The sequence below is a fragment of the Hypanus sabinus genome, chromosome 10 (assembly GCF_030144855.1).
Source record: "Hypanus sabinus isolate sHypSab1 chromosome 10, sHypSab1.hap1, whole genome shotgun sequence".
In the NCBI taxonomy this organism is placed as follows: Eukaryota; Metazoa; Chordata; class Chondrichthyes; order Myliobatiformes; family Dasyatidae; genus Hypanus; species Hypanus sabinus.
The window spans coordinates 89,342,627-89,367,135 of NC_082715.1; the positions used below are offsets into that span (position 1 = coordinate 89,342,627).

General features: G+C 44.4%; 2 protein-coding genes across 3 annotated transcripts in view; one reads left to right on the plus strand and one right to left on the minus strand.

Annotated features, from left to right (window-relative positions):
* Positions 1–18,284, minus strand: part of lmbrd1 (LMBR1 domain containing 1) — a 186,090-nt gene extending 167,806 nt beyond the window's left edge. For both annotated transcript variants that reach the window (XM_059982288.1, XM_059982289.1), the window contains exon 1: positions 18,141–18,284. In XM_059982288.1, coding sequence (XP_059838271.1) covers positions 18,141–18,200 — 60 coding nt within the window. In that variant the 5' untranslated portion in view covers positions 18,201–18,284. The remainder of the gene's footprint in view (positions 1–18,140) is intronic.
* An 88-nt stretch (positions 18,285–18,372) lies between these two features.
* Positions 18,373–24,509, plus strand: part of LOC132401339 (collagen alpha-1(XXII) chain) — a 258,324-nt gene continuing 252,187 nt past the window's right edge. Inside the window, exon 1 of the mRNA XM_059983468.1 lies at positions 18,373–18,979. The gene's annotated coding sequence lies outside the window, so the exon portion shown is untranslated. The remainder of the gene's footprint in view (positions 18,980–24,509) is intronic.

Consider the following 24,509-nt stretch of genomic DNA (forward strand, 5'->3'; position numbering starts at 1 on the left):
TGTGAAAATCCCATGTTAGCAGTTTCTAGAATACTCAAACCAGCACACCAATTTCATTCCACAGTCAAAGTCACTTAGATCTCATAATAGATCTGAACAGCAACTGAACTTCTTGACTATGTCTGCATGCTTTTATACATTGAGCTGATGTCACGATTGGCTGATTCGATTTTTTACATTAACTTGCAGGTATACAACTGTACCTAATAAAGTGACCATCATGTGTATATGGGTAAAAGTATTTCTTTTCTCCAGGCCTCCATCCACTCCCCTCCTCCAACTCCTCTTTCTCACATGCAAAACCCCTTGCTAACTGATATTGTAATAGGTGATATTCAAACTTCTGAAAAAGTTACTGACCTGAAAATCCTCTCTCCACAATACTTCTGACCCACTGAGTTATTCTATTTCTTTGTTTTCATCTACTGCAAACATCTAACTTTAATATTTAGAACAACTGCTACAAAGAATTCCATTGAACAATACCAAAATGTCATTCATTTCAATCTTTCACCACCCAAGTGATTGCTAAAATACAATAGTTATCCTTTGGAAGTTTTGAGATACAAGGAATACTAATGATTCCATTTTCTTCTCTCCTCCTACTAAGCTTAACTCATTTAAAAATTCCAATACTTGTCCAATTAATATCCATTTCCCCAGTAAATAAATTAATTTTAGGAACTAATGGTTGATTTCAAAGTACTTCGACGTACATGGCTTTCATGATGAAAAACCAGATTCAACACACTTTTCTACTTTCAGAACAGTGGTGCAGCTGTCTCACACTCCAGTGACATGGGTTAAATCCTGGTGCTGTCTGGTGCTGTCGATATGTCATTTGCATCTTCTTCCTGCAAGTGTGTGGGTTTTCTGTGTTTCGGTTTCCTCTCACATCCTTGGTTGGTAGGTTCAATGTCCACTGTAAATTATCACTACAGTATGTAAATATGAGGATTACAGGGCTGGGGTTAATGAGATTGCCTAGAGTAGGCATTGATTTGATAGGCCAATTTATCTCATTCTGTACTTTGAAAAATGTGATAAAGTTGAAATAAATGATTGATCATAAAATTAGTCTGTTACTCCACTTTCTAAAATTAAGAAACACCGTGAATACAAGATATTACAGATGTTGGAATCCAGAGTAACAAACAATCTGCTGGAAGAACTCAGCAGGTCAAGAGACATTTATGGGATCCACTATTCCTTTCCTCCAACAGATGCTGTTTGACCTGCTGAGTTCCTGCAGCAGATTGTTACTAAAGAGATGGTGTGTTAGGCCCCAAACAACCACCAATGTAGTGATGAAAACAATTTGAAGCTAAAAGTTGAAAAGGCTCAAATAACTGGCAGGATTGTAAGGAAGGATCTAGCCATGACAGGATTAAAAAAGGCTAAATTTTTTAAACTGCACTGTCAGATCAACAAACGTAATAATGATTGGAGGATGACTAAGACCAGGTTTTTTAATAGCTCTTTTCAGTAGGTATGACAGAAGAGTCAATAAAAGGAAATGGCAAGATTCTGAAGAAATATTTTATGTTTTCATTGTATAAAATACTGAAAGCATTCCAATATTAGTATAAAATCTGGAAGCAAATGGGAAGAAAGAACTTTAAACAATCGATAATCACAAGGAAAAAGTAAACTATTGAGTAAAAGACAGCTACATCACCTAGACCTGATGATTTGCATTCCTATTGTTTAAAAGAGGCAACTGCAGAGGTAATAGATGGTAGTTCTTTTCCTCTAAAATTTCCTAATATTTGTAACTGTTCTAAGAAATTAGAACTTGACCAATGAATCTATTCAGTAAGAAAAAAGAAAGCAGACAAATAGACCAGCAGCTTACATTCATCATTGGGGAATATATTCAGAAGCAACAGTAGAACATTTCAAAGATACATAAAACAGAACAGGACAGTGGAGGCCCATCAACCCAAGATGTTGTGCCAGCTTATATAAACCTGCTCTACAATCAATCTAATCCTTACTTGCAACAAAGCCCAAAAAAACTCAATTTTTCTAACATCAACGTAACAATCTAACAATCCTTTTAAATATCCCTATTTTATCATCCTTTACAATTCCAACAATATGCTCCAAACACCTACCTCTGCCATCTCCCCTGAACTTTCCTCTCCTCAACTTGAATACATATCCTTTGGTATTGGCCAACACCAGCCTGGCTGTCCATTATATCTGTGCTTCTCAATCATATACGTGTCTATCAAGTTTCCTCTCATCCTCCATTGCTCCAAAGTGAAAAACTATCTCATTCAACCTCTGCTAATAAGATCTGTTGCCTTGTTTAGTGACCATGCTGGCAAATCACCTCAGCAACCATTCTAAAGCTCCCATATCCTTTCTGTAATAAGGCAGAAGACAATCCTTCAAAATCAAGATTCAGATTTATTTATCGAAGCACATAGTGAAATGTGGGTTTGCATTAACAACCAACACACCCAAGGGTGTGCTGGGGCAGCCCACAAATGTCATTACACATTCCAACACTAAGAAAGCAACCTACCCACAATACTTGGCAGAACAACCCAAAAAAAGTGACAAAACAACATCCCCAAAACAAGCCATGTTCCTCCCTCCTGCCCACCCACAGAGTCCTCCAACCCCAGAAAAGGCCATCTTTAGCCTCTAGCTGACTCAGACTCATAAACTCAGAGCTCTGGCCATCAGACCTCAACTTCCAGACGTGATCATTCTTCAGACTTTGATCTTTGGTATCAAACCATGATCCACCGATCACCAAATACTGGGCCTGGAACCTTGAAAACTTTGTTTGAGAATACACTATTCTGTCAAGAGCAGTTATTCTCCATTCCTACCAGCTATGTTGCATTAAAAAAAACACTTGTGAATCTTCCATGTTAAAGTGTTTGTTTATGTAGTTCAGCAGTATGCTCAGCCACTTTATGGGGAACAAAATATTAACCAATGTTTAACTGCAGTAACATGCCTACCAAATCAGGTAGTTTTCATCCATTTTTAAAATACAGCCTATGGTAACATCAATAGCCAGTTGTGCTGCCATAAATAGTTTAATGGAATAAAAAAACTGAAATGCTTCATTCCAAGTTATTTATTACAAACAAGTTACAGCAGCTTAATTGTTTAAGCAGTCAATTTATACATGAACTGTAACAAAATATGAAAAGCAATAAAAACATGGAGCCCTCCATTATTTCTATGACTTTTATTCACTACAAAAATTGCAAGTTTTCTATATTGGCCAATGATATGTTAAATATATAGCCAAATATTATCCTTAACACTTGGTTGCTTCTCAGCTCCGTGAAATGAGAAAACAAGCAAGCTGGTGATTTATTTTTTTAACAAATTTATTAGTTTGATTTAATCATCCATTTTGTCAGAAGATCTCATCTTGTTCCCACTTTGTTTGTTAAAATGAGTTAAGGCAGAGAATCCTGCTTTAAACAAATATATTGAACTGAAAGGCAAAAATCACTCACAGCGTAGTGAGCAAGAGCACAATATTCTACAATAGTGCTGTAACATAATGATGAAAAGCTCATTTCAGCATATTCTTTCCACAGACTGTGAATGCACAGTAAATCATTAAGTATACTAACAAGTAAATTAATAAGCTGAGATAATTCCTCTCTACTCAAACACGTTTTCCAATTTAACACCCATGTGATGCTATATCCATTCGTTGCCCTTGTGTTGCTCGCCTGGTAAGTAATGACAGAATTGAGTACCTCCTCCTTACCAATATTGACCACACAACATTTTTATTGTTTATTTTAAAATACATACAAAACATCTTCAAATAAACACTTAGATTTCCTTTCAGCATAGGCCATCCAGCCCATTAAGTCCACATCAGTTTTCAGAGCAATACCATTCTCCCACTATACTTCTCTGCATTCTAATCAATTCTGTCAAGATTCAACTACACTCGGGAAAACTTAATGGCCAACTAACTTTCAAACATGTGTGTGTTTGGAATAAGACAGTAAAATACAGGAGCAGAATCAGGCCATTTGGCCCAGCAAGCCTGTTCTGCCATTTCATCATGGCTAATCCATTTCTCTGCATTGACTAATCAAAAATCTATCAACCTTTGCATTAAATGTCCATTGACTGGCCTACACAGCCACCTGTGGCAATGAATTCCACAAATTCATTACTCTGGTTAAGTAAGATTATCTCCATTCAAAAAGGATGCCCCTCTATTCTGAGGCTGGTCTTAATACTTACCCACCACAGGAAACATCCTCTTTACAACCACTCCATCAAGGTATTCCAACATTCGATAATAAGGTCACCACCCCCACTTCTGAATTCAGTAAGTACAGGTCCAGAGCCATCAAATGCTCTCCATATGATAAACATTTCAAACACAGAATCATTTAGTGAACATGCGGAAATTTGCAGATGCTAGAAATTCAAGCAACACATACAAAATGCTGGTGGAACGCAGCAGGCCAGGCAGCATCTGTAGGAAGAAGTACAATCGACGTTTTTGGCTGAGACCCTTCATCAGGACTAACGAAAAGATAAGATTAATAAGAGATTTGAAAGTGGGAGGGGGAGATCCAAGATTATAGGAAAAGACAGGAGGGGGAGGGCTGAAGCTAAGAGCTGGAAAGTTGATTGGCAAAAGGGATGCACAGCTGGAGAAGGGAAAAGATCATGGGATGAGAGGCCTAGGGAGAAAAAAAAGGGAGGGGAGCACCAGAGGGAGATGGAGAACAGGCAAGAATGATTGTGAGAGAAACAGAGACAGAAAGAGAGAGAGAGAAAAGTAAAAAATGGGGGGGGGGGGGAGATAATAAATAAATAAGGGATGGGGCAAGAAGGGGAGGGAGGCATTAACGGAAGTTAGAGAAATCAATGTTCATGCCATCAGGTTGGAGGCTACCTAGATGGAATACAAGGTGTACAAAAAACTCAGCAGGTCGGGCAGCATCCGTTGAAAGGAGCAGTCAACGTTTCGGGTTGAGACCTTTCGTCAGGACTTGTCAGGAATACAAGGTGTTGTTCCTCCAACCTGAGTATGGCTTCATCTAGACAGTAGAGGAGGCCATGGATAGACTTACCAGAATGGGAATGGGAAGTGGAATTAAAATGAGTGGCCACTGGGAGATCCTGCTTTCTCTGGCAGACAGAGCTTAGGTGTTCAGCGAAACAGAGTCCCAGCCTGTGTCCGGTCTCACCAATATACAGAAGGCCGCACCGGGCACAGTATATCACACCAGCCAACTCACAGGTGAAGTGTCGCTCACCTGGTAGGACTGTCTGCGGCCCTGAATGGTAGTGAGGGAGGAAGTGTAAGGGCAAATCGGGCACTTGTTCTGCTTACAAGGTTAAGTGCTGGGAGGAAGATTGGCGGGAAGGGATGGGGGGGGGCAACAAATGGACTAGGGAGTCGCATAGGGAGCGATCCCTGTGGAAAGCGGGGGGGGGGGGGGGGGAGGGAAAGATGTGCTTGGTGGTGGGATCCCATTGGAGATGGCGGAAGTACACAGAATTATATGTTGGACCCAGAGGCTGGTGGGGTGGCAGGTGAGGACAAAGGGAACCCTATCCCGAATGGGATGGCAGGAGGATGGGGTGAGACCAGATGCGCGTGAAATGGGAGAGATGCGTTTGAGAGCAGAGTTGATGGTGGAAGGGGAGCCCCTTTCTTTAAAAAAGGAAGACATCTCCTTCGTCCTGGAATGAAAAGCCTCATCCTGAGGACAGATGCGGCGGAGACAGAGGGATTGCAAGAAGGGGATAGCATTTTTGCAAGAGACAGGGTGGGAAGAGGAATAATTCAGGTAGCTGTGAGAGTCTGTAGGCTTATAGTAGATATTGGCAGATAAGCCATCTCCAGAGATGGAGACAGAAAGATCAAGAAAGGGGAGGGAGATGTCGGAAATGGACCAGGTAAATTTGAAAGTTGGAGGCAAAGTTAATGAAGTCAACGAGCTCCACATGCATGCAGGAAGCAGCACCAATGCAATCGTCGATGTAGTGAAGGAAAAGAGGGGGACAATACCAGTATAGGCTTGGAAATGGACTGTTCCACAAAGCCAACAAAAAGGCAGGCCCAGCTGGACCCATATGGGTGCCCGTGGCTACACCCTTGGTTTGGAGGAAGTGAGAGGAGCCAAAGGAGAAACTATTAACAGTAAAGACTAATTCCACTAGACGGAGGAGAGTGGTGGTAGAGGGGAACTGGTTAGGTCTGGAATCCAAAGAGAAGTGGAGAGCTTTGAGACCTTCCTGGTGGGAGACGGAGGTGTATAGGGACCGGACATCCATGGTGAAAATAAGGCGGTGGGGGCCAGGGAATTTAAAATCATAGAAAAAATTAAAAGCGTGAGAAGTGTCACAAGCATAGGTGGAAAGGGATTGAACAAGGGGGGGATAAAACAGTGTTGAGGTATGCAGAATTGAGTTCGTCGACTGTACTTCTTCCTATAGATGCTGCCTGGCCTGCTGCATTCCACCAGTATTTTGGGTGTATCATTTTGTGAACACCCTTTGAACCCTATCCAAAGTCAGCACATCATTTCTTTAATAAGGGACCCAAAACTGCTCACAATACTCCAAGTGAAGATTCATCAGTGCTTTAGGAAGTGTCAGTGTTATATCCTTGTTTTTGAATGCAGGTGAAAACCAGAACCAGGCATGCAAATTCCACACAGACAGCATTGGAAGATTGCTGATGCCGTGCAGCAGTGAGTCAGAGTCATAGAAAAGCACAGCACAACTCTGAAGTAGACCATTTGATCCATCTTGTCCATGCTAAACCACTTAAACTGCCCAGTCCCATCAACCTGCTCCTGGACCATACACATCCATATCACTACTATTCATGTACCTACCAAAACTTCTCTTAAACATTGAAATTGAGCTCACATGCACCACTTGCGTTGGCAACTCTTTAACCTCTGAGTGAAGAGGTTCCCCCTCAGGTTCCCATTAAACATTTCACCCTTCACCCTTAACCAATGATCTCTAGTTGTAGTCAGACCCAACTTCCGTGGATCAAGACTGCCTGGATCTACCCTATCTATACCCCTCAATTTTGCTTACTTCTATCAAATCTCCCTTCAAACTTCTACATTCCAAGAAATAAAGTCCTAACCTATTCAATTTTTCCTTATCACTCAGGTTAATCCAGTCCTGACAACATCCTTGTAATTTTTCTCTGTATTCTTAAACTTATTTACTTCTTTCCTGTAGGTATGTGACCGAAAGTGCACACTATACTCCAAATTAGGGTTCACCTACATCTTATACAATTTCAACCTAACTTCCCATCTCCTGTACTTACAGTGATTTATGAAGGCCAATGTTCCAAAAGCTTTCTTTACAACCCTATTTACCTGTGCCTCTATTTTCAATGAATTGTGGACCAGTATTCCCAGATCTTTCTGTTCTACCACATTCCTCAATGCTCTACCATTCACTGTATAAGACCTACCCTGGTCCTACAGAAGTGCAACACCTCACACTTGACTGCATTAAATTCTATTTGCCATTTTTCAGCTGGTCCAGATCCTTCAAGTTCTTCATTGTCCACTGCATCCCCATTCTTGGTGCCATCCACATACTTGCTGATCCAATTAACCACATTATCATCCAGATCATAGATAAAAATGAAAAACAACAATGAACCCAGCAATGATCTCTACAGCACTCCATTTGTCACAGGCCTCGAGTCAGAGAGGCAAACATCTACCACCTTCTCCCATTTGGATAAGTAGGGCAACACAGTGACAATCATGTTTTTGATTTCTCAAGTGCCTTCAATATCGTACAGCCCTCATTGCTGGGGGAGAAGCTCCTTTCAATGCAGGTTGCCACCTCCATTATATCCCAGATAATTGACTACCTGACTGGCAGACCACAGTTTATGTGGCTTCAGAGCTGTTTACACTGCATACCTGTCTTTAGATAAAACACTGAGTCATGTCATCTACAGAAATTCCCTTATGACTCAGCAATAGCTGGGTGTATAAGGGGAGGATGGGAGAATGGGAGCCCTGGTGGAGGACTTTGTCAAATGGTACAAGTTGAATTGTCTGCAGTTCAGTGTCAGTAAGACAACAGAGATGGTAATAGACTTTAGGAAGACTAAATCTACACTACTCCCAGTTACCTTTGATGAGGATGTGGATTTAGTGAGGACCTACAAGTATCTGGGGGGGACACCTGGATGACAGACTTGAGTGAAGCACTAACACAGAGGCTGTGTACAAGAAGGGCTAGAATCACCTCATCTACTTGAGGAGACTGAGGTCCTTTGGAGTATGTAGGCCTCTCCTTCACGTGCTCTACCAGTCTGTTGTCACCAGTACAATTTTCTATGCGATGGTGTGCTGGGCCAATAGCATCCACACGAGTGATGTTAACAGGCACAATAAACTGATTAGAAAGGCTGGCTTTGTTATAGGAGTCACACTGGACACACTGGAGGCTGTGATAGAACAAAGAACCCTACAATCCTGGCAATTTTTGAGAATGTTTCACACCCTCTGCATGCTCTCATGGCTGAACAGAGGAGTACTTTTAGCAATAGACTAAGACAACTGCACTGCTCCAAAGAGCTCTCTATGAGGTCATTCTTACTCTTGACCATTAAGCTCTATAATGAGTCAACCTTTGGCCAGGGAAGTGATGACCCACTCCTGTTAAACTGTTTGAGTCAACTTATTTTTTTATTCTTTCTACTCCTCTTCTGATACTTGTATATCTGTACACTTTTTATGCTGCTGTGACACAGCAATTGCCTTTCGGATCAATAAAGTATCTACCTAACGACCATAGTCTGGCTTCTCCCACAAAGCCAATATCTAATTCAATTTACTATCTCATCTTGGAAGCCAGCTAACTGAACCTTGCTGACCAACCTCCCATGCAGGACCTTGTCAAATGCCTTACTGAAGTCCATATAGACAATGTCCACTGCCTTGCCTTCATCAACTTGCCTGGTAACTTCCTCAAAAAACTCTTAAGATTGGTTAGACAGGACATGACCTAACACGTAAAAAGCCAAGCTGACTATCTCTAATCAGTCCATCTACCCAAATGCTCATATCTGGTCCCTCAGAATACCTTCTAATAACTTTCCCACTACTGATGTCAAGCTCACTGGCCTATAATTTCCTGGTTTATTTTTAGAGCCTTTCTTAAGCAGCTTGAGTACATTAGCTATCCTCTAATCCTCCAGTACCTCACCTGTTGCTAAGGATGATTTAAATATTTCTGCTCGGGCTACTGCAATTTTTGATGTTGCCCCTCACAGAGTCCAAGGGAACACTTTGTCAGACCCATGGGATTTATCCACCCTGATTTGCCTGAAGACAGCAAGCACCTCCTCTTCTGTAAACTGTATAGGGTCCATGACCTCGCTGCTGCTTTACCTCACTTCTAAAGATTGTGTCCATCTCTCGAGTACATACAAATGCAAAAAGAACATTTAAGATCTCCTGCATCTCTTTTGACTCCATGCAGAGATTACCATTCTCATCCTCCACAGAACCAACTTTGTCCCCTGCAATCCTTCTCCCTTTAACATATCTGTAGAATCTTTTAGGATTCTCCTTCGTCTTAACTACTGGGGCAAGCTCAGGCCTTCTTTTAAGCACCACATTTGTTCCTACCTGCTATGCACCTTCTTTTATTTCCTCTTCAGCAGGGCTTCAATCTTTCTTGATAACCAAGGTTCTCTAAACATGTTATCTTTACTTTTTATTCTGTACTCAAAATTTCAATTTTGGATGCCTTACCAAGTGCATCTTTGCCAGAAAACAGCCTGTCCCAATCCACATTTGCCAGATCCTTTCTGATAACATCAAAATTTGCCTTTCTCCAATTTAGAAATTCAAACCACAGACCAGACAGACATTGTTTTTCATATTTACTTTAAAACTAGTGGCATTATGATCACTAGGTGCAAAGTGTTCCCCTATAAACTTCTGTCACTTGTCCTGTCTCATTATCTAATAGTAGATCAACTCCTGCACTCTTAATGGGACTTCTTTATAATGATTAAACTTTCCTGAACACATTTGACAAACTTAATCCCATCTATTCCTTTTACTGTATGAGAATGCAATATGTGAAAAGTTAAAAATCACCTACAATAACATTCTTAACTTTCTTGAAACAGAATGTAAGCTCTCTATGATTTTGTTCTTCAAAACACCATGAACTGTTAGGTGGTCTATAATATAGCCCCAGTGTTTCTGCTAACTGCATTACTAAAACACTGAAGTATGAATCAGTTGCTCAGCTTGGAACAAAACAATTGCACATCTCAGTAATGTTTCATACAATCAGGTACTTAAATTCAATCCTTTCTTCCAAATACACTTTATATTTGTCTGTTAGTTTAGCAAAGTATGGTTTACCCAACAAAGTATTTCATGAGAAGCCTCTGAATATTATTTCATCATTATTGTTTGCAAAAATATCTTCAATCTTAAAGGATGTATATTTTAATTAAAAACTAAGTGATTAAACTTTAAAAGAGGTTGCAACATTCCATGAGTGAAACCACTTGCATTTCCGGCACAACTCTTTACTATTATAAGAGTTACAGTTTAATACATGGAAACAATCTGTGATAACAGCAATCTAGTCCAATAAAACCTAAGCTAGGTTAGCCCCAGTTATTCAGAACATAAAACAGCACAAGAATAGGCCCTTTGGCCCATAATGTTGTACCAAAGTCATTAAGCAAGTGTTTAAATTCCTAACTAAAAATTCCCTTCTGCCTACACAACATCCAACATACCTCCATTCTTTGCGTATTCAGGTACCTATGCAAGAATCCCTTAAGAGTCTTTATCATATTTGTTTCCACTACCGCCATGACTGCACATTCCAGGGATTCACCACTCTGTGAAGGCAAAACTTTCCCTGCACATCTCCTTTGAACTTAATCTCTCTCACCTAAAATGTTTGCCTTCTAGTATTAAACATTAGAAATGTTGACAAATGGCCCTTCAAGAATATACCAAGTCTTCTTGAACCAGGAGATCTGGAGGAATGCAGTTTACTGAGGGCTAGATCTGTGGCATTTAAGACTGGCAATCCAAAATTCTAAAAACCCAGACTTGAAAGCAAAAAGGCAATGCCATGTGAAGTTAGAATAAACATCAGATGCATGATAGCTATGGCAGGATTTGCACACAATTGCTTCTGACAAAGCAAAACCTAATAGCATAAATGACAGCAATGCTTCACTCCCCAATGAGCTCAATGCCTTTTATATATGTTTTGAAAGGGAGACTAACACTACACCTATACAAATCCCCACAACAACTTGCAACCCTGTGATCTCCATCTTAGAAATATCAAAACAGCCTTCAAGAGAATGAAGCCTCACAATGCATCAGGCAGGATACTGAAAAACTGTGCTAACTATCTGGCTGGTGTATTCAAGGACATCTTCAGCCTCACTGTTGCTGTCAGAGGTCCAGTGGGCTTCAAATCTGCATTAGTCATACCAGTCCCAAGAACAGCCTCAACAACTACACCCAGTAGCACTCACATCTACTATGAAGTGCTTTCAGAGATTGGTTATAGCTAGAATTAATTCCTGCCTCAGCAGAGAGTTGAACCCCCCACAATTTGGCTAAGGCTACAACATCTACAGTGGACGCAATCTCATTGGCTCTCCACTTGGCTTTGGAATTCCTTGACAAGACCTATGTCAATGTGCCATTTATTGATTACAGCTTGATGTTCAACACCATCATCCCCCCAGTATTAGTCAACAAGCTTTCAAGACTCTGTACCTCCTTTTGCAACTGGATCCTTGGCTTTCTCATCAGACCATCTCAGTGCAAATTAGTAAAAACATTTCTTCACTGACAATCAACATAGGTGAAGCTCAAGGATGCATGCTTAGCCTGCTGCTCTATTCTCTCTGCACTGACACTCATGCTCAAACACCACATACAAATTCAATGACATCACTGTTGGTAGAATCTCAGATAGCAGCATAATGGAGTGAGATTAATCAGTTGGTTGATGTGGTGAACTATGTGCCTGTCGGGACACGCCCCTGCTGACTGCTCCTGTGGCTCCTCCCACAGGCCCCTGTATAAAGGAGACCTGCGGCCTGAAGATCGGCCTCAGTCTCCAGGACCTTGTATGATAGACACTCACTCCTGGTTCCTTCTTCCAGTCAATAAAAGCCGATATCTCGCCTACGTCTCAGTGTGAGTTATTGATGGTGCATCAATTTTATTGACTGGAAGTTTTAAAACATGGAACCCGTTTTGCGTCCGGACCGGTTGGATTTGGACCCTCAAGACCCTGACGCAGCTCTCGCTTTTGAACACTGGCTTGCATGCTTCCAATCGTACTTGGCGGAGCTTCGTGCGACTGAACCCGCCGTTATGCACAGAATCCTACTCTCGAGGGTCACCCCCAAAGTTTACTCCATTATCCGGGACCTGCCGACCTACGAAGGGGGACTGGACGCCCTCAAACGACAGTACCTGCGGCCGGTGAACACCGTCTACGCAAGACATCGCTTAGCTACAGCGGCCTGGCGAATCGTGCGCTGAGTTTCTCCGAGCACTACAGACACTCGTCCGAGCTTGTGACTGCAAGACGCTCACGGCAGAACAGCATGCGGAGCTGCTGGTGCGAGACGCCTTTGTGACGGGACTGAGGTCAGTGTACATGCGCCAGCGGCTGCTGGAGAACTCGGATCTTACCTTAAGCTCGGCGATAGAGAAGGCCAACGCTCTAGAAGCTGCGCGGCATAACGCCGACGCTGTCCAGTCGCGCGATTCCCCGCCGGTTTCGTGGACGCCTCAGACCCCGCCACCGCCGGCTCCCGGGAGCGAATTCGCCAACGCCGCTGCCAGTCGTGATTCCACGAGCTCCCCGACCCAGACCACGGCTGTGGCCCGTAAGAAACTCGTGCCTTGTTATTTCTGTGGCCAAAAGAAACATCCTCGACAACGCTGTCCAGCGCGAGAAGCGACCTGCTCCAGCTGCGGAAAGCGGGGCCACTTCGCCAAGGTCTGTAAGTCTCAACCTCGAGCGGAGTGCAGCGCTGCGGGTGAAACGTGGGGGCCGCCATCTTGTATGCCGGGATGTGGGCGGCCATCTTTGTCGACGTCAGCACGCCCCGCCCCCGATCCTCGGATGCTGACCGGGTACCCCGGATGTGAGCGGCCATCTTTGTCGGCGTCAGCATGCCCCGCCCCCGACCCTCCGATGCTGACCGGGTACCCCGACGGCAATCCAACTCTGGCCACTGTGACTCTCGACCAAAGCGCCCCACACCAGCTTGCAAGATCCATGATGGACATCCAGGTGGAGGGGCATTGGACTGGATGCCTGTTTGACACGGGCAGCACTGGGAGTTTTATTCACCCGGACACAGTGCAACGCTGCGGACTTGCAACGCGGCCGGTCAGTCGGAGGTTCCATTTGGCCTCTGGGTCGCAGTCCGCAGACATCCGGGCGGGTTGTGTAGCGACTTTGGTGGTGCAAGGCACAGTATATCGGGACTTTGAACTGCTGGTCATGCCTAATCTGTGTGCACCTGTGCTATTGGGGCTGGACTTCCAGAGCCATCTCGAAAGTGTGACTATGGTATACGACGGGCCCCTCCCACCACTCACTGTCAAGAATCCTCAGTTTTGTGGGACTTCTTCACATACCCCGCTACTGACCACACACACACACGGACACACACATCCCATCCAGAACCAGGCCAACAGCTGCGCTACTGACACTTGCAGCCTCTCCACTCTCAAGATCCCTTCCCCACCGCTGTTCGCCAACCTGACCCCCGACTGTAAACCTGTGGCAACCAAAAGCAGGAGGTACAGCGCGGGGGACCGGGCCTTCATTCGGTCGGAGGTGCAGCGGCTGCTCAGGGAGGGGATCATTGAGCCGAGCACAAGCCCTTGGAGGGCCCAGGTGGTTGTTGTTCGGACTGGGCAGAAAAATAGGATGGTGGTGGACTATAGTCAAACCATCAATAGGTTTACGCAGCTTGACGCATACCCCCTACCCCGCATCGCGGATATGGTCAACCAGATTGCTCAGTATAAGGTGTACTCGACAATAGATCTGAAATCCGCTTATCACCAGCTCCCCATCTGCCCAGAGGACCGCCCCTACACCGCCTTCGAGGCGGGCGGCCGGCTCTATCACTTCCTGCGCGTCCCTTTCGGTGTCACGAATGGTGTCTCTGTCTTCCAGAGGGAAATGGACCGGATGGTGGACCAGTACCAACTGCAGGCCACATTTCCCTATCTGGATAACATCACCATCTGTGGTCATGACAGGCCAGATCACGACGCCAACCTCCAACGGTTTCTCCAAGTGGCCGCAGCTCTGAACCTTACTTATAACAGGGACAAGTGTGTTTTTGGTACCACCCGCCTTGCTATACTTGGGTATGTCGTGGAAAACGGGGTTATTGGGCCTGATCCCGAACGTATGCGCCCCCTGTTAGAGCTCCCTCTTCCCACCACTCTCAAGGCCCTCAGACGGTGCCTGGGGTTTTTTTCCTATTACGCCCAATGGGTCCCCCATTACGCAGACAAGGCTCGCCCCCTGGTCAAGTCTACCTCGTTTCCCCTCTCTGCTGAGGCCTGCGCGGCCTTCAACTGCATTAAAGCGGACATTGCCAAAGCTACGATGCATGCAGTGGACGAGACCGCTCCCTTCCAAGTGGAGTGTGATGCCTCCGATTTCGCTCTGGCTGCTACCCTTAATCAGGAAGGCAGACCAGTAGCATTCTTTTCTCGCACCCTCCAAGGCTCTGAAATACGGCACTCCGCGGTGGAGAAAGAAGCCCAGGCCATAGTGGAGGCTGTTAGGCACTGGAGGCACTATCTTGCTGGCAAAAGATTCACTGTGCTGACCGACCAGCGCTCGGTTGCGTTCCTGTTCAGCAACCAACAGCGGGGCAAGATCAAAAATGATAAGATTTTGCGGTGGAGGATAGAACTCTCCACCTACACCTATGATATCCTGTACCGGCCTGGCAGACTCAATGAGCCCCCTGATGCCCTATCCCGGGGAACATGTGCTAGCACACAGCTCGACCAGCTGTACGCCCTTCATGCACAACTTTGCCATCCGGGGGTCACCCGATTTTACCATTTTGTGAAAGCTCGGAACCTGCCGTACTCCCTGGAGGACATCAGGACGATGACCAGGGACTGCCAAATTTGTGCCGAGTGCAAACCGCACTTCTACTGTCCTGACACGGCACAACTTGTCAAGGCCACCCGCCCTTTTGAACGCCTGAGTGTTGACTTTAAGGGCCCCCTTCCCTCCACTGACCGCAATGTCTATTTTCTCAGTGTTATTGACGAGTTCTCACAGTTCCCCTTTGCCATCCCCTGCCCCGACACCACTGCCACGTCCGTCATAAAAGCCCTGCGCCAGCTCTTCACTCTGTTCGGGTATCCCTGCTATATCCACAGTGATAGAGGGTCCTCCTTTATGAGTGAAGAGCTGCGCCAGTACTTGCTAGCTAGGGGCATTGCTACCAGTCGGACCACGAGTTATAATCCCCGGGGTAATGGCCAGGTAGAGCGGGAGAATGCCACAGTGTGGAAGGCCACACTTTTAGCCCTCAAGTCCAAAGGGTTGCCGGTCTCTCGATGGCAGGAGGTCCTCCCTGAGGCACTGCACTCTATCCACTCTCTGTTATGTACGTCCACCAATGCCACCCCTCACGAACGCCTATTCTCTTTTCCCAGGAAGTCTGTCACTGGGACCACCCTACCAGTTTGGCTGACGTCCCCGGGGCCAGTGCTGCTCCGGAAACATGTGAGGAGCAATAAATACTCCCCGCTGGTGGAGAGGGTTCACCTTCTCCATGCGAACCCCCAGTATGCTTACGTGGTCTTACCTGATGGGCGGGAGGACACGGTCTCCATCCGCGACCTGGCACCCGCAGGTGCAGCAGACCACTACCCTGAAGGCTCTCCGGTAACTGTGAACCCTGCACCAGAGGTGACACCGTACTCACCAGGCCCTACACAGACTCCTCACGACACTTGTATACCGGGCGTTTCGTACGCGTTTATACCAGGCGCCTCGCACATGCATGAGGGATCACCGGCGCCTAGTGGGCAAGAACACGCGCAACCCCCGTCCCCTGTGCAATCGCCAATGTTGCCGGCACCTATGCGGTCACAGCCGGTGCTACGTAGATCGCAGCGACAGATTCGACCGCCTGATCGGCTTGACTTGTAAGAACCTTCGCTACATGAGGACTTTTTCAAACGAAGGGGGGGTGAATGTGGTGAACTATGTGCCTGTCGGGACACGCCCCTGCTGACTGCTCCTGTGGCTCCTCCCACAGGCCCCTGTATAAAGGAGACCTGCGGCCTGAAGATCGGCCTCAGTCTCCAGGACCTTGTATGATAGACACTCACTCCTGGTTCCTTCTTCCAGTCAATAAAAGCCGATATCTCGCCTACGTCTCAGTGTGAGTTATTGATGGTGCATCAGTTGAGTGGCATTGTAACCACCTCACGTTTAACAAGATCAAGGAATTGTGAACTTCAGGAAGAGAAAGCCAGGAGAACAGCACTCATTAGTCCTCATTGAGGGGTCAGTGATGGAAAGGATGAACAGCTTAGATTAATTGGTCATTGTAAATTGTACCATGATTAAGCGAGGGTTAAATCAGCTGTTGCTCAGCAGTGCGGCTCAAAGAGCTGATTCCATGCAGTACTTCAATAAATCAATGTCAGTGAATCTATTCTGGGCCCAACATATTGAGGCAGTCAGGAAGAAGGCCATGAGCAGTTCTACTTCATTTTGAGTTTGAGGAGATTTGGTAGGTCACCAAAGAATCTTGCAAATTTCTATTGTAAGGTTTAAAGCATCCAGATTGGTATGGAGCCTCCAAAGCACAGAATTGCAAGAGGTCACAGAGGGCTGTAGAATCAAACTGTACAACCCTCCCCACCATCCAGAACATCTTCAAAGGGCAGTGCCTGAAGAAAGAGGCATTAAGGACCTCACCTTCTGGGGGCAGGGGTGCCTTCTTTGCATTACAACTATGAGGGAGAAGATACAGGAGCCTGTAGACCCACATTCAAACTTTTAGGAACAATGTCTTCCCCTTGATCATCAAATTCTGAGTGATTCATGAACCCATGATAGCTACCTCATTATTCACCTTTTCCACTATTTCATAACTTGTAGATTTTTTTTTAAATCATGCACTGCATTACTGCCAGGAAGCAACAAATTTCAGGACATAAGTCAGTGACAATAAACCTGATTCTGATAAATTTCAACTTAGGGGAAAAAAAACCCAGCTGATTACTCCATCCATGCCTCTGAACAATCTTGCAAACCTCCATCACGTCTCCCGACAGCCTCCAGTGCTCCAGTAAAAACAACCTAACACTGTCCAACCTCTCCTTATAGCACATGCCCTCTACTCCGAGTATCTTAGTAAATTTCTACACCCTCTCCAAAGTTTCCACATCAGTTACTCCTTACCCTCAAGAACCTATTGGGTAATTAGAACAACCGCCTAATGGGAGTTTCTCTGCACAAATCGATTGCTATTCCCGTAATTTAGAAGTTGACGATATTTATGTTGTTTTCTTCCTTAACAACAATTTCTTTCTCGAGATTAGCCTCAATACTGCCGAATTAACTTGCAACAAACTAAAGGAAAATTTGTTCTAAGTACAAGTGTTAGCTATTCAACCCCGTGAATTGCTCCCCATTTAGTCGACTATAGATAATGTTCCACCGTCCCATTTACGGAATGAAAGAACCATTACCAGTTACACCTAACCTCAAATTTCTCGTTTATGGAAGGTTCTGGTTAACTAAGGTCACCCTTCTGGTTCTGCAGTGACATCACCCAGAAGTTTGAAGAGTAGAGTTAGCAGTGTGAATACACTGATAAACAGAACCACGAGTAACTACTGTTTACTTTCCTCAGTAAACTTTTCCTCCCACGGCCAGCCGATACAGCACCGGTCCGGGTACCTGGAAATACAGAGCGATCCAGACCCGGGCCTTCCTGACTTAGCCTTCCCTCTGCTCTCAGAACTGGGCTGAAGTCTACAGGGAGAGCCGCGCAACGCGGCCATGCTGGCCGTGGAAAAGCGTCGCTCAAAACCTCCGCCTACCAGCAAGACGAGGGTGAATATGGACCATCCCCATACGGCCTCGGTGAGCACCGATCCCATTTCCGAACAGTCACCGCCACCTCCCAGCAACAGCGACGTGTATACGCAACCGCTCCTCTACGTACTCGCGCACCGGCGACGTGCGCAACGCCTCTCCTCAACGCGCCATGCGTATGTGCGTCACGGGTCTCGGCCCGCAAAGGTGCACTGGCGCGCGGCACCGGCAACGCTGGGCAGCTGCTCCCTCCCTACCGACACGAGGAGATGGTGTTTGAAGATTGAAGCTTCAAACCTATAACAAAACTCATGGAGTGAGACCTATTCTCAACAGAGAAAAATCCTTCGAGTTTACTGGAAGATGAAATAAATAAATGTAAAGGGACCTCTCCCAGACTGACAAACCCCAGCACGGAGGTCCAAGTTGCATGACATTCACTCCAATGAGCAATTTGGTTCATATGTCTGACATTGAACTCCTAAAAGAGTTATTCTCTTCTGAATTTTATAATAAGAGGTTATAAGGTAGAAGAAAACATTCAAGGATATTCTGAAAATCTCCTTGCAACAAGTGCAACATCTCTGCATGAACACTCCAAATGAAGAAATATTGGGGATGACATTAAAAACCTGACATCAATTCACCAAGAAGGCACAGAAGCCCTGTATAGACAACAGAAAAAATGCACCGTATGTAAACTACCACCATCCTGTACCATCAACCATCTGCCCCAATTGTGGTAGAATATGTGGATCTCACAATGGTGTCATCAATCTTCAGCAGTCCATACAGCATATTCCTGTGTGTTCTCTGGGATCATAACACCCAAGCTGTCAGATGCGTAAGTGCCAGTATCTGCCACTCACTAAGATTGTTTAGTTATTTGGTCTTGCAAAACTATTAGAAATCTCTTGGGTTACTCTGCTAGATGTCAAAAAGTCCTGAAGGATGGTAAAGTACATGACATATGCAGAACTGAAAGCAAAGCATTAAGCATCACATACAAACAAGATTAAGGAAAACCCCAAAATATTAGCAAATGAAAGGCAAGAGAGTACACAGAATGCGGCTTATTTAGGACCATTATTTTATTTATTTAGCATTACAGCATGGAGAAGGCCCTTATGGCCCTTTAAGCCATACCGTCCCAGCAACCTGACCACTCTGATTAACTCCAATCCATCAATGGATAACTTACAACAATCATTTAACAGACACATTACACCTTTGGACTGTGGTGCAAACTGGAGCACCATAGGGAAAAGCCACATGCATTCCACAGGGAGGACATACAGAGTCTCCTTACAGAATGGTGCTGGAATTGAACTCCGAACACTGCAACACCTTGATCTGTAGTCTGTAGCGTTAATGTGACTCGGACACCGCAGTATATTAAACACACACGTTTATTCACCAGACTTCCATTTTACCAAAACCCGCGTTCTGACGTCATACGCACTCTGACCTACTGTTACGAACCCCGTAACTGGGTTTCTTACCATCAAAGATAGGAGTAGCTATTGAAGTCTGATGATCCTATTTTTAACAGTATTTATTAGTAAAAATACACAAAAATAATATCAATGCAAATATACAGATAATATACGTCGTCAATACTAAACCTAAAAGTGCGGGTATAATAATAATCAATAAGATATAAGCTCTATCGTTGTCTAGGGGATAATGAATTGTCAGATGAAATCTAAAGTTCAGTTATACAGGCTGCAGCCGTTGTTGATCACTGTGTTGCAATTGTTGGAGAGAGGGAGAGAAAGAGAAAAACTTGCTGACTTTCCTTGATATGATCTTGATCCATATCCATCCCTTAGCTAGACCGTTCCGTGGAGGACTTGCCACCCAGGCAAGGATGGACACACACACAAGCCCCCCGCTGGTCTTGTACATTTCTCCTGGTGTGTCTGAGGGGTGTTCCCCAGACCCTACTTTTATCTTTACTCACGGGGTCTCAGATGTCAATCAGGTTGGGATGATGCAATCCCTCAACCAGACCACTCTGGCTGTCCCCTGAGGGGTTTCAATGAATAGTACAGTACTCAAAACACAATTCCTTCTCCAAGAGACAATAGCAGTAATCTGTGGTTCCGTTCCGCTTTTGTTAGGAGACATTCCACCTTGTTGTGTATTCTGCGTTGTCTATAACAACCGCCTTTGCTGTGATCCTGCATCTCCCTCTCTCTCATTACTGACATGCTGTGTATCTCTCTCATTTCCTGGGTATCAGGCCCGAAATAATAGCGATTTTGCGATTCTCAAAAAGGGGGGGGGGCGACTTTGCACCCTTCTGTCCATCAGAGTTGCTCCACATTTGTAACACCCCATTCCTTCTAAGGATTTTTACCACAGGGAAAAATTAAATAATACAGAGTCTTACAGAATTTCAGAATCTAACACAATACAAAAGAGTTGTTTTTTCACTACAGAGTAATACAGTCATACATTCAATTCAGCATCTGAACAGTGAGTGATTACATTGTCACTTCCTTTAATATCTTAATATCTTGTACCTTAATAAATTCCTGTAGCATCAGACTCCAATTTAATAACCACTTATTTTTTTTATTCCTTTTCTTCAGCAAAACAAAACTAAAGAGTTGTGATCTTAGCTTATGTGTATATTACAACAGTTTATGCAAATACTAAACTGTATTTTACTTTCAAACCTAACAGTCAATCTTCCATGGTGTTGTCTTTATTATTTACATGCTTTGTCGAAATCCCTTAAAACCAGATCCGGTTATCCAAAGTGGCATCCCGTCAACCCTCGCCCCTTTTCCAGTTAACTCTCATGTGGATAGCTTGCTTACCAATGTGGAACAGGCTTTTGCATGCTCCTTTCATTGGAGTTAGTTTATCAACAATGTTTTCCAAACTTAGCCCATCTTCTGAACTTCCACACAATTCTTTATTTTTAAGCAAGTCGTTAGTTTTATCTTCAGGACCCTTCATTCTATTAGTTTTCAGTTTAATATCTGCAAGCGATCCCTCTTTGTCCAACCAACATTTCAAATTCTGCCTCTTCACAGCACACCCTTGAATAACATTAGCGAGTGGGGCACTCTTACATTCCAAATCAAATTGTAATTGATTCACAGGCACCTTGGTAACAAGCCATTGTTCCTTCAGCCTGGTTACTGCTTCTGATACCAATCCAGACTTTAAATTTTCTTCATTCAATTAAGGAACTACACTTTTCCCTTCTCCTTCAATAATAATATTCACCACACCACCTTTTATCTCCTCACTAACTTTTAACACACCTTCGAACACAAACAACTGGGAATTCTCACTTCCCATTAGCACCAAGGTTAACCCTTTCTTCACTGAACCAAGTCCATCTGACCCACAAGGACTGTATTCCTTGTTAACTGAATCAGATACCTCAGACGTTTCCTGAGTGCCATTACTAGGTTCAGTACCACGTGCATCCACATCTTGAACACACTCAAACGGGACATCTGCCTCTTTTAGCCTTTCAATACCCATCCCCTTTTCAAATTCTAAGTTCCCCTGATCCTCCTAGTCACTCTGTGGGCAGCTCCCTTCCGGAGTAAACTCAACCCTGCAGGCTGAAACAACCTCATCTCCAACCCAGCAGACTCCTTAAAGGTAATGGCATCCTTTTCATCTAGGACTGCCCTCATTTCATCATCGGGAACACCTTTAAAATTTTCAACTTCTTCAAATTGTTCTGTCAAGCCAGACAGATCATCCATGTCCAACCCTGGACCTTCTAACAGTCTTATCTGTTTCTCATTTTTACTCCATGCCTCTATAAATTTCCTCCTGGCTCAGGGTAGGTCTACCTCCTCTCCTTTACTCTCTTTCACCTCCCTATTCTCCGTTTACCACCCTCTAACCCCTCTTGGTACAGGGTCAGTAAAAACGTCTCAGGCAAATCAACACTGGACTGATTGAAACTGGTCTCTTTCTAAGCTGCCTTTCTCAACATGCTGCAAGTGATTGCGCATGCAGGATAGATCTTGGAATCTAGGGGCGGGTCCTCAACACTTACAGGCTGGCTCGTCAGCTTCATTGCTGACCAAACCTCACCACCAGCTAAATCGTTACCAAGAAGGACATCCACATCAGCTCTTGGAAATTCTGATCGCACCCCTATTTCAACCAGTCCAGATACCAGCTCACAATTTATAATGATCCTATGCAAAGGCACAGCTTCTGTCCCTTTTCCTATGCCTCTCAAAGCTACCTCTCCCATCTCAGGACCAAAATTTAGTACCTTACTGAGAATCAATGACTGCTCAGCTCCAGTATCTCTCCAGATCTGCACTGGAACTGGTGCTTCTCCCTCTTTCACAGACACTGTCCCTTCTGAAATAAATTTCTCATGCCCCTCTCGTATTCTATCTACCTGGAGCTTTATTGATTGATTTATTGATCAACACAATACACCCTGTAGGGACTGCTGCATTCCCTTTTCCTGTCTCCTTCCTCGGAGCAAAGCACTTAGATGCAATATGACCAACCTTTCCACAATTAAAACAGGTCAAGCCAGGACCCCTCCTGCCATCTTGCCTTTCTTACTCCTTATTTTTACCACTAGCTCCCGGCTGAATTTCTGCCTCAGCCAGCGGGCTTTCTCTACCATTCCTACGGTCTTTCTGGTAACTCTTATTCGAGGAAAACTTTGTCTTGTGGGTTAGGGCATATTCATCTGCGAACCTGGCAAATTCAGATATGGACTTATTCGGCTTCTCATTCAAATACATCCGGATGTCATCCGAAACACAACCTTTAAATTCTTCAATCAGAATTAACTCCCTGAGACGCCGAAAATCTTCTTCCACCATTTCTGCTGTACACCAATGGTCCAAGAGCACACCCTTCTCTTAGGCAAACTCTGCATACGTCTGATTCCACACTGTCTTTAAATTTCTGAACTTTTGTCTATGGGCCTCAGTTACCAATTCGTAGGCCCAAAGAATGGCCTGTTTTACTTCCTCGTAATTCTCATACTCCTCCTCCTCCACAGATAATGCCGCATATGCCCGTTGTGCCTTCCCTTTTAACAAACTTTGTAACAACGCCACCCACTGATTTATCAATCGGTGTGTTGCGGTATTCAAGCAGAGCAATGTACGGGGTCACTGTTGCTGCTTTGTGCCTTCTTGAGCATGTTCTTCACAGTTTGTACAGTTCTCTCTGCTTGTCCATTAGACTGAGCATGCCCAGGACTGGAAGTAACATATTGAAATTCCCAGCTTTCTGAAAACTCTCTGAACTCACCACCTGCATATTGTGGACCATTGTCACTGACAACAATATCTGGAATACCATGTCTTGCAAATGTCGACTTCATTGCGGTAATGACACCTTGACTGGAAGTGTCACTTAACTTGGTGATTTCCGGATATTTTGAATAGTTGTCCACACAAAGCAGATATTCTGCATCATTGTAGTGAGAGAGATCTGTGCCAATCTTCTCCCATGGTCTTCCTGGTAGTGGATGGGGAAGCAAAGGCTCTCTTGGATTGTTGTTTTTATTTTCATTACAAACAGCATACTGAGATACAATGTCCTCTATCTGAGATGACATACCTGGCCATACCGGTGACATACCGGTGACTAGCGGGGTGCCTCAGGGATCTGTTTTGGGCCCAATGTTGTTTGTAATATACATAAATGATCTGGATGATGGGGTGGTAAATTGGATTAGTAAGTATGCCAATGATACTAAGGTAGGAGGTGTTGTGGATAATGAGGTGGATTTTCAAAGCTTGCAGGGAGATTTATGCCGGTTAGAAGAATGGGCTGAACGTTGGCAGATGGAGTTTAATGCTGAGAAGTGTGAGGTTCTACATTTTGGCAGGAATAATCCAAATAGAACATACAGAGTAAATGGTAGGGCATTGAGGAATGCAGAGGAACAGAGAGATCTAGGAATAACTGTGCATAGTTCCCTGAAAGTGGAGTCTCATGTAGATAGGGTGGTGAAGAGGGCTTTTGGAACGCTGGCCTTTATAAATCAAAGCATTGAGTACAGAAGTTGGGATGTAATGCTAAAGTTGTACAAGGCATTGGTAAGGCCAAATTTGGAATATTGTGTGCAGTTCTGGTCACCGAATTATAGGAAAGATATCAATAAATTAGAGAGAGTGCAGAGACGATTTACTAGGATGTTACCTGGGTTTCAGCAATTAAGTTACAGAGAAAGGTTGAACAAGTTAGGTCTCTATTCATTGGAGCGTAGAAGGTTGAGGGGGGATTTGATCGAGGTATTTAAAATTTTGAGAGGGATAGATAGAGTTGATGTGAACAGGCTGTTTCCATTGAGAGTAGGGGAGATTCAAACTAGAGGACATGATTTGAGAGTTAGGGGGCAGAAGTTTAAG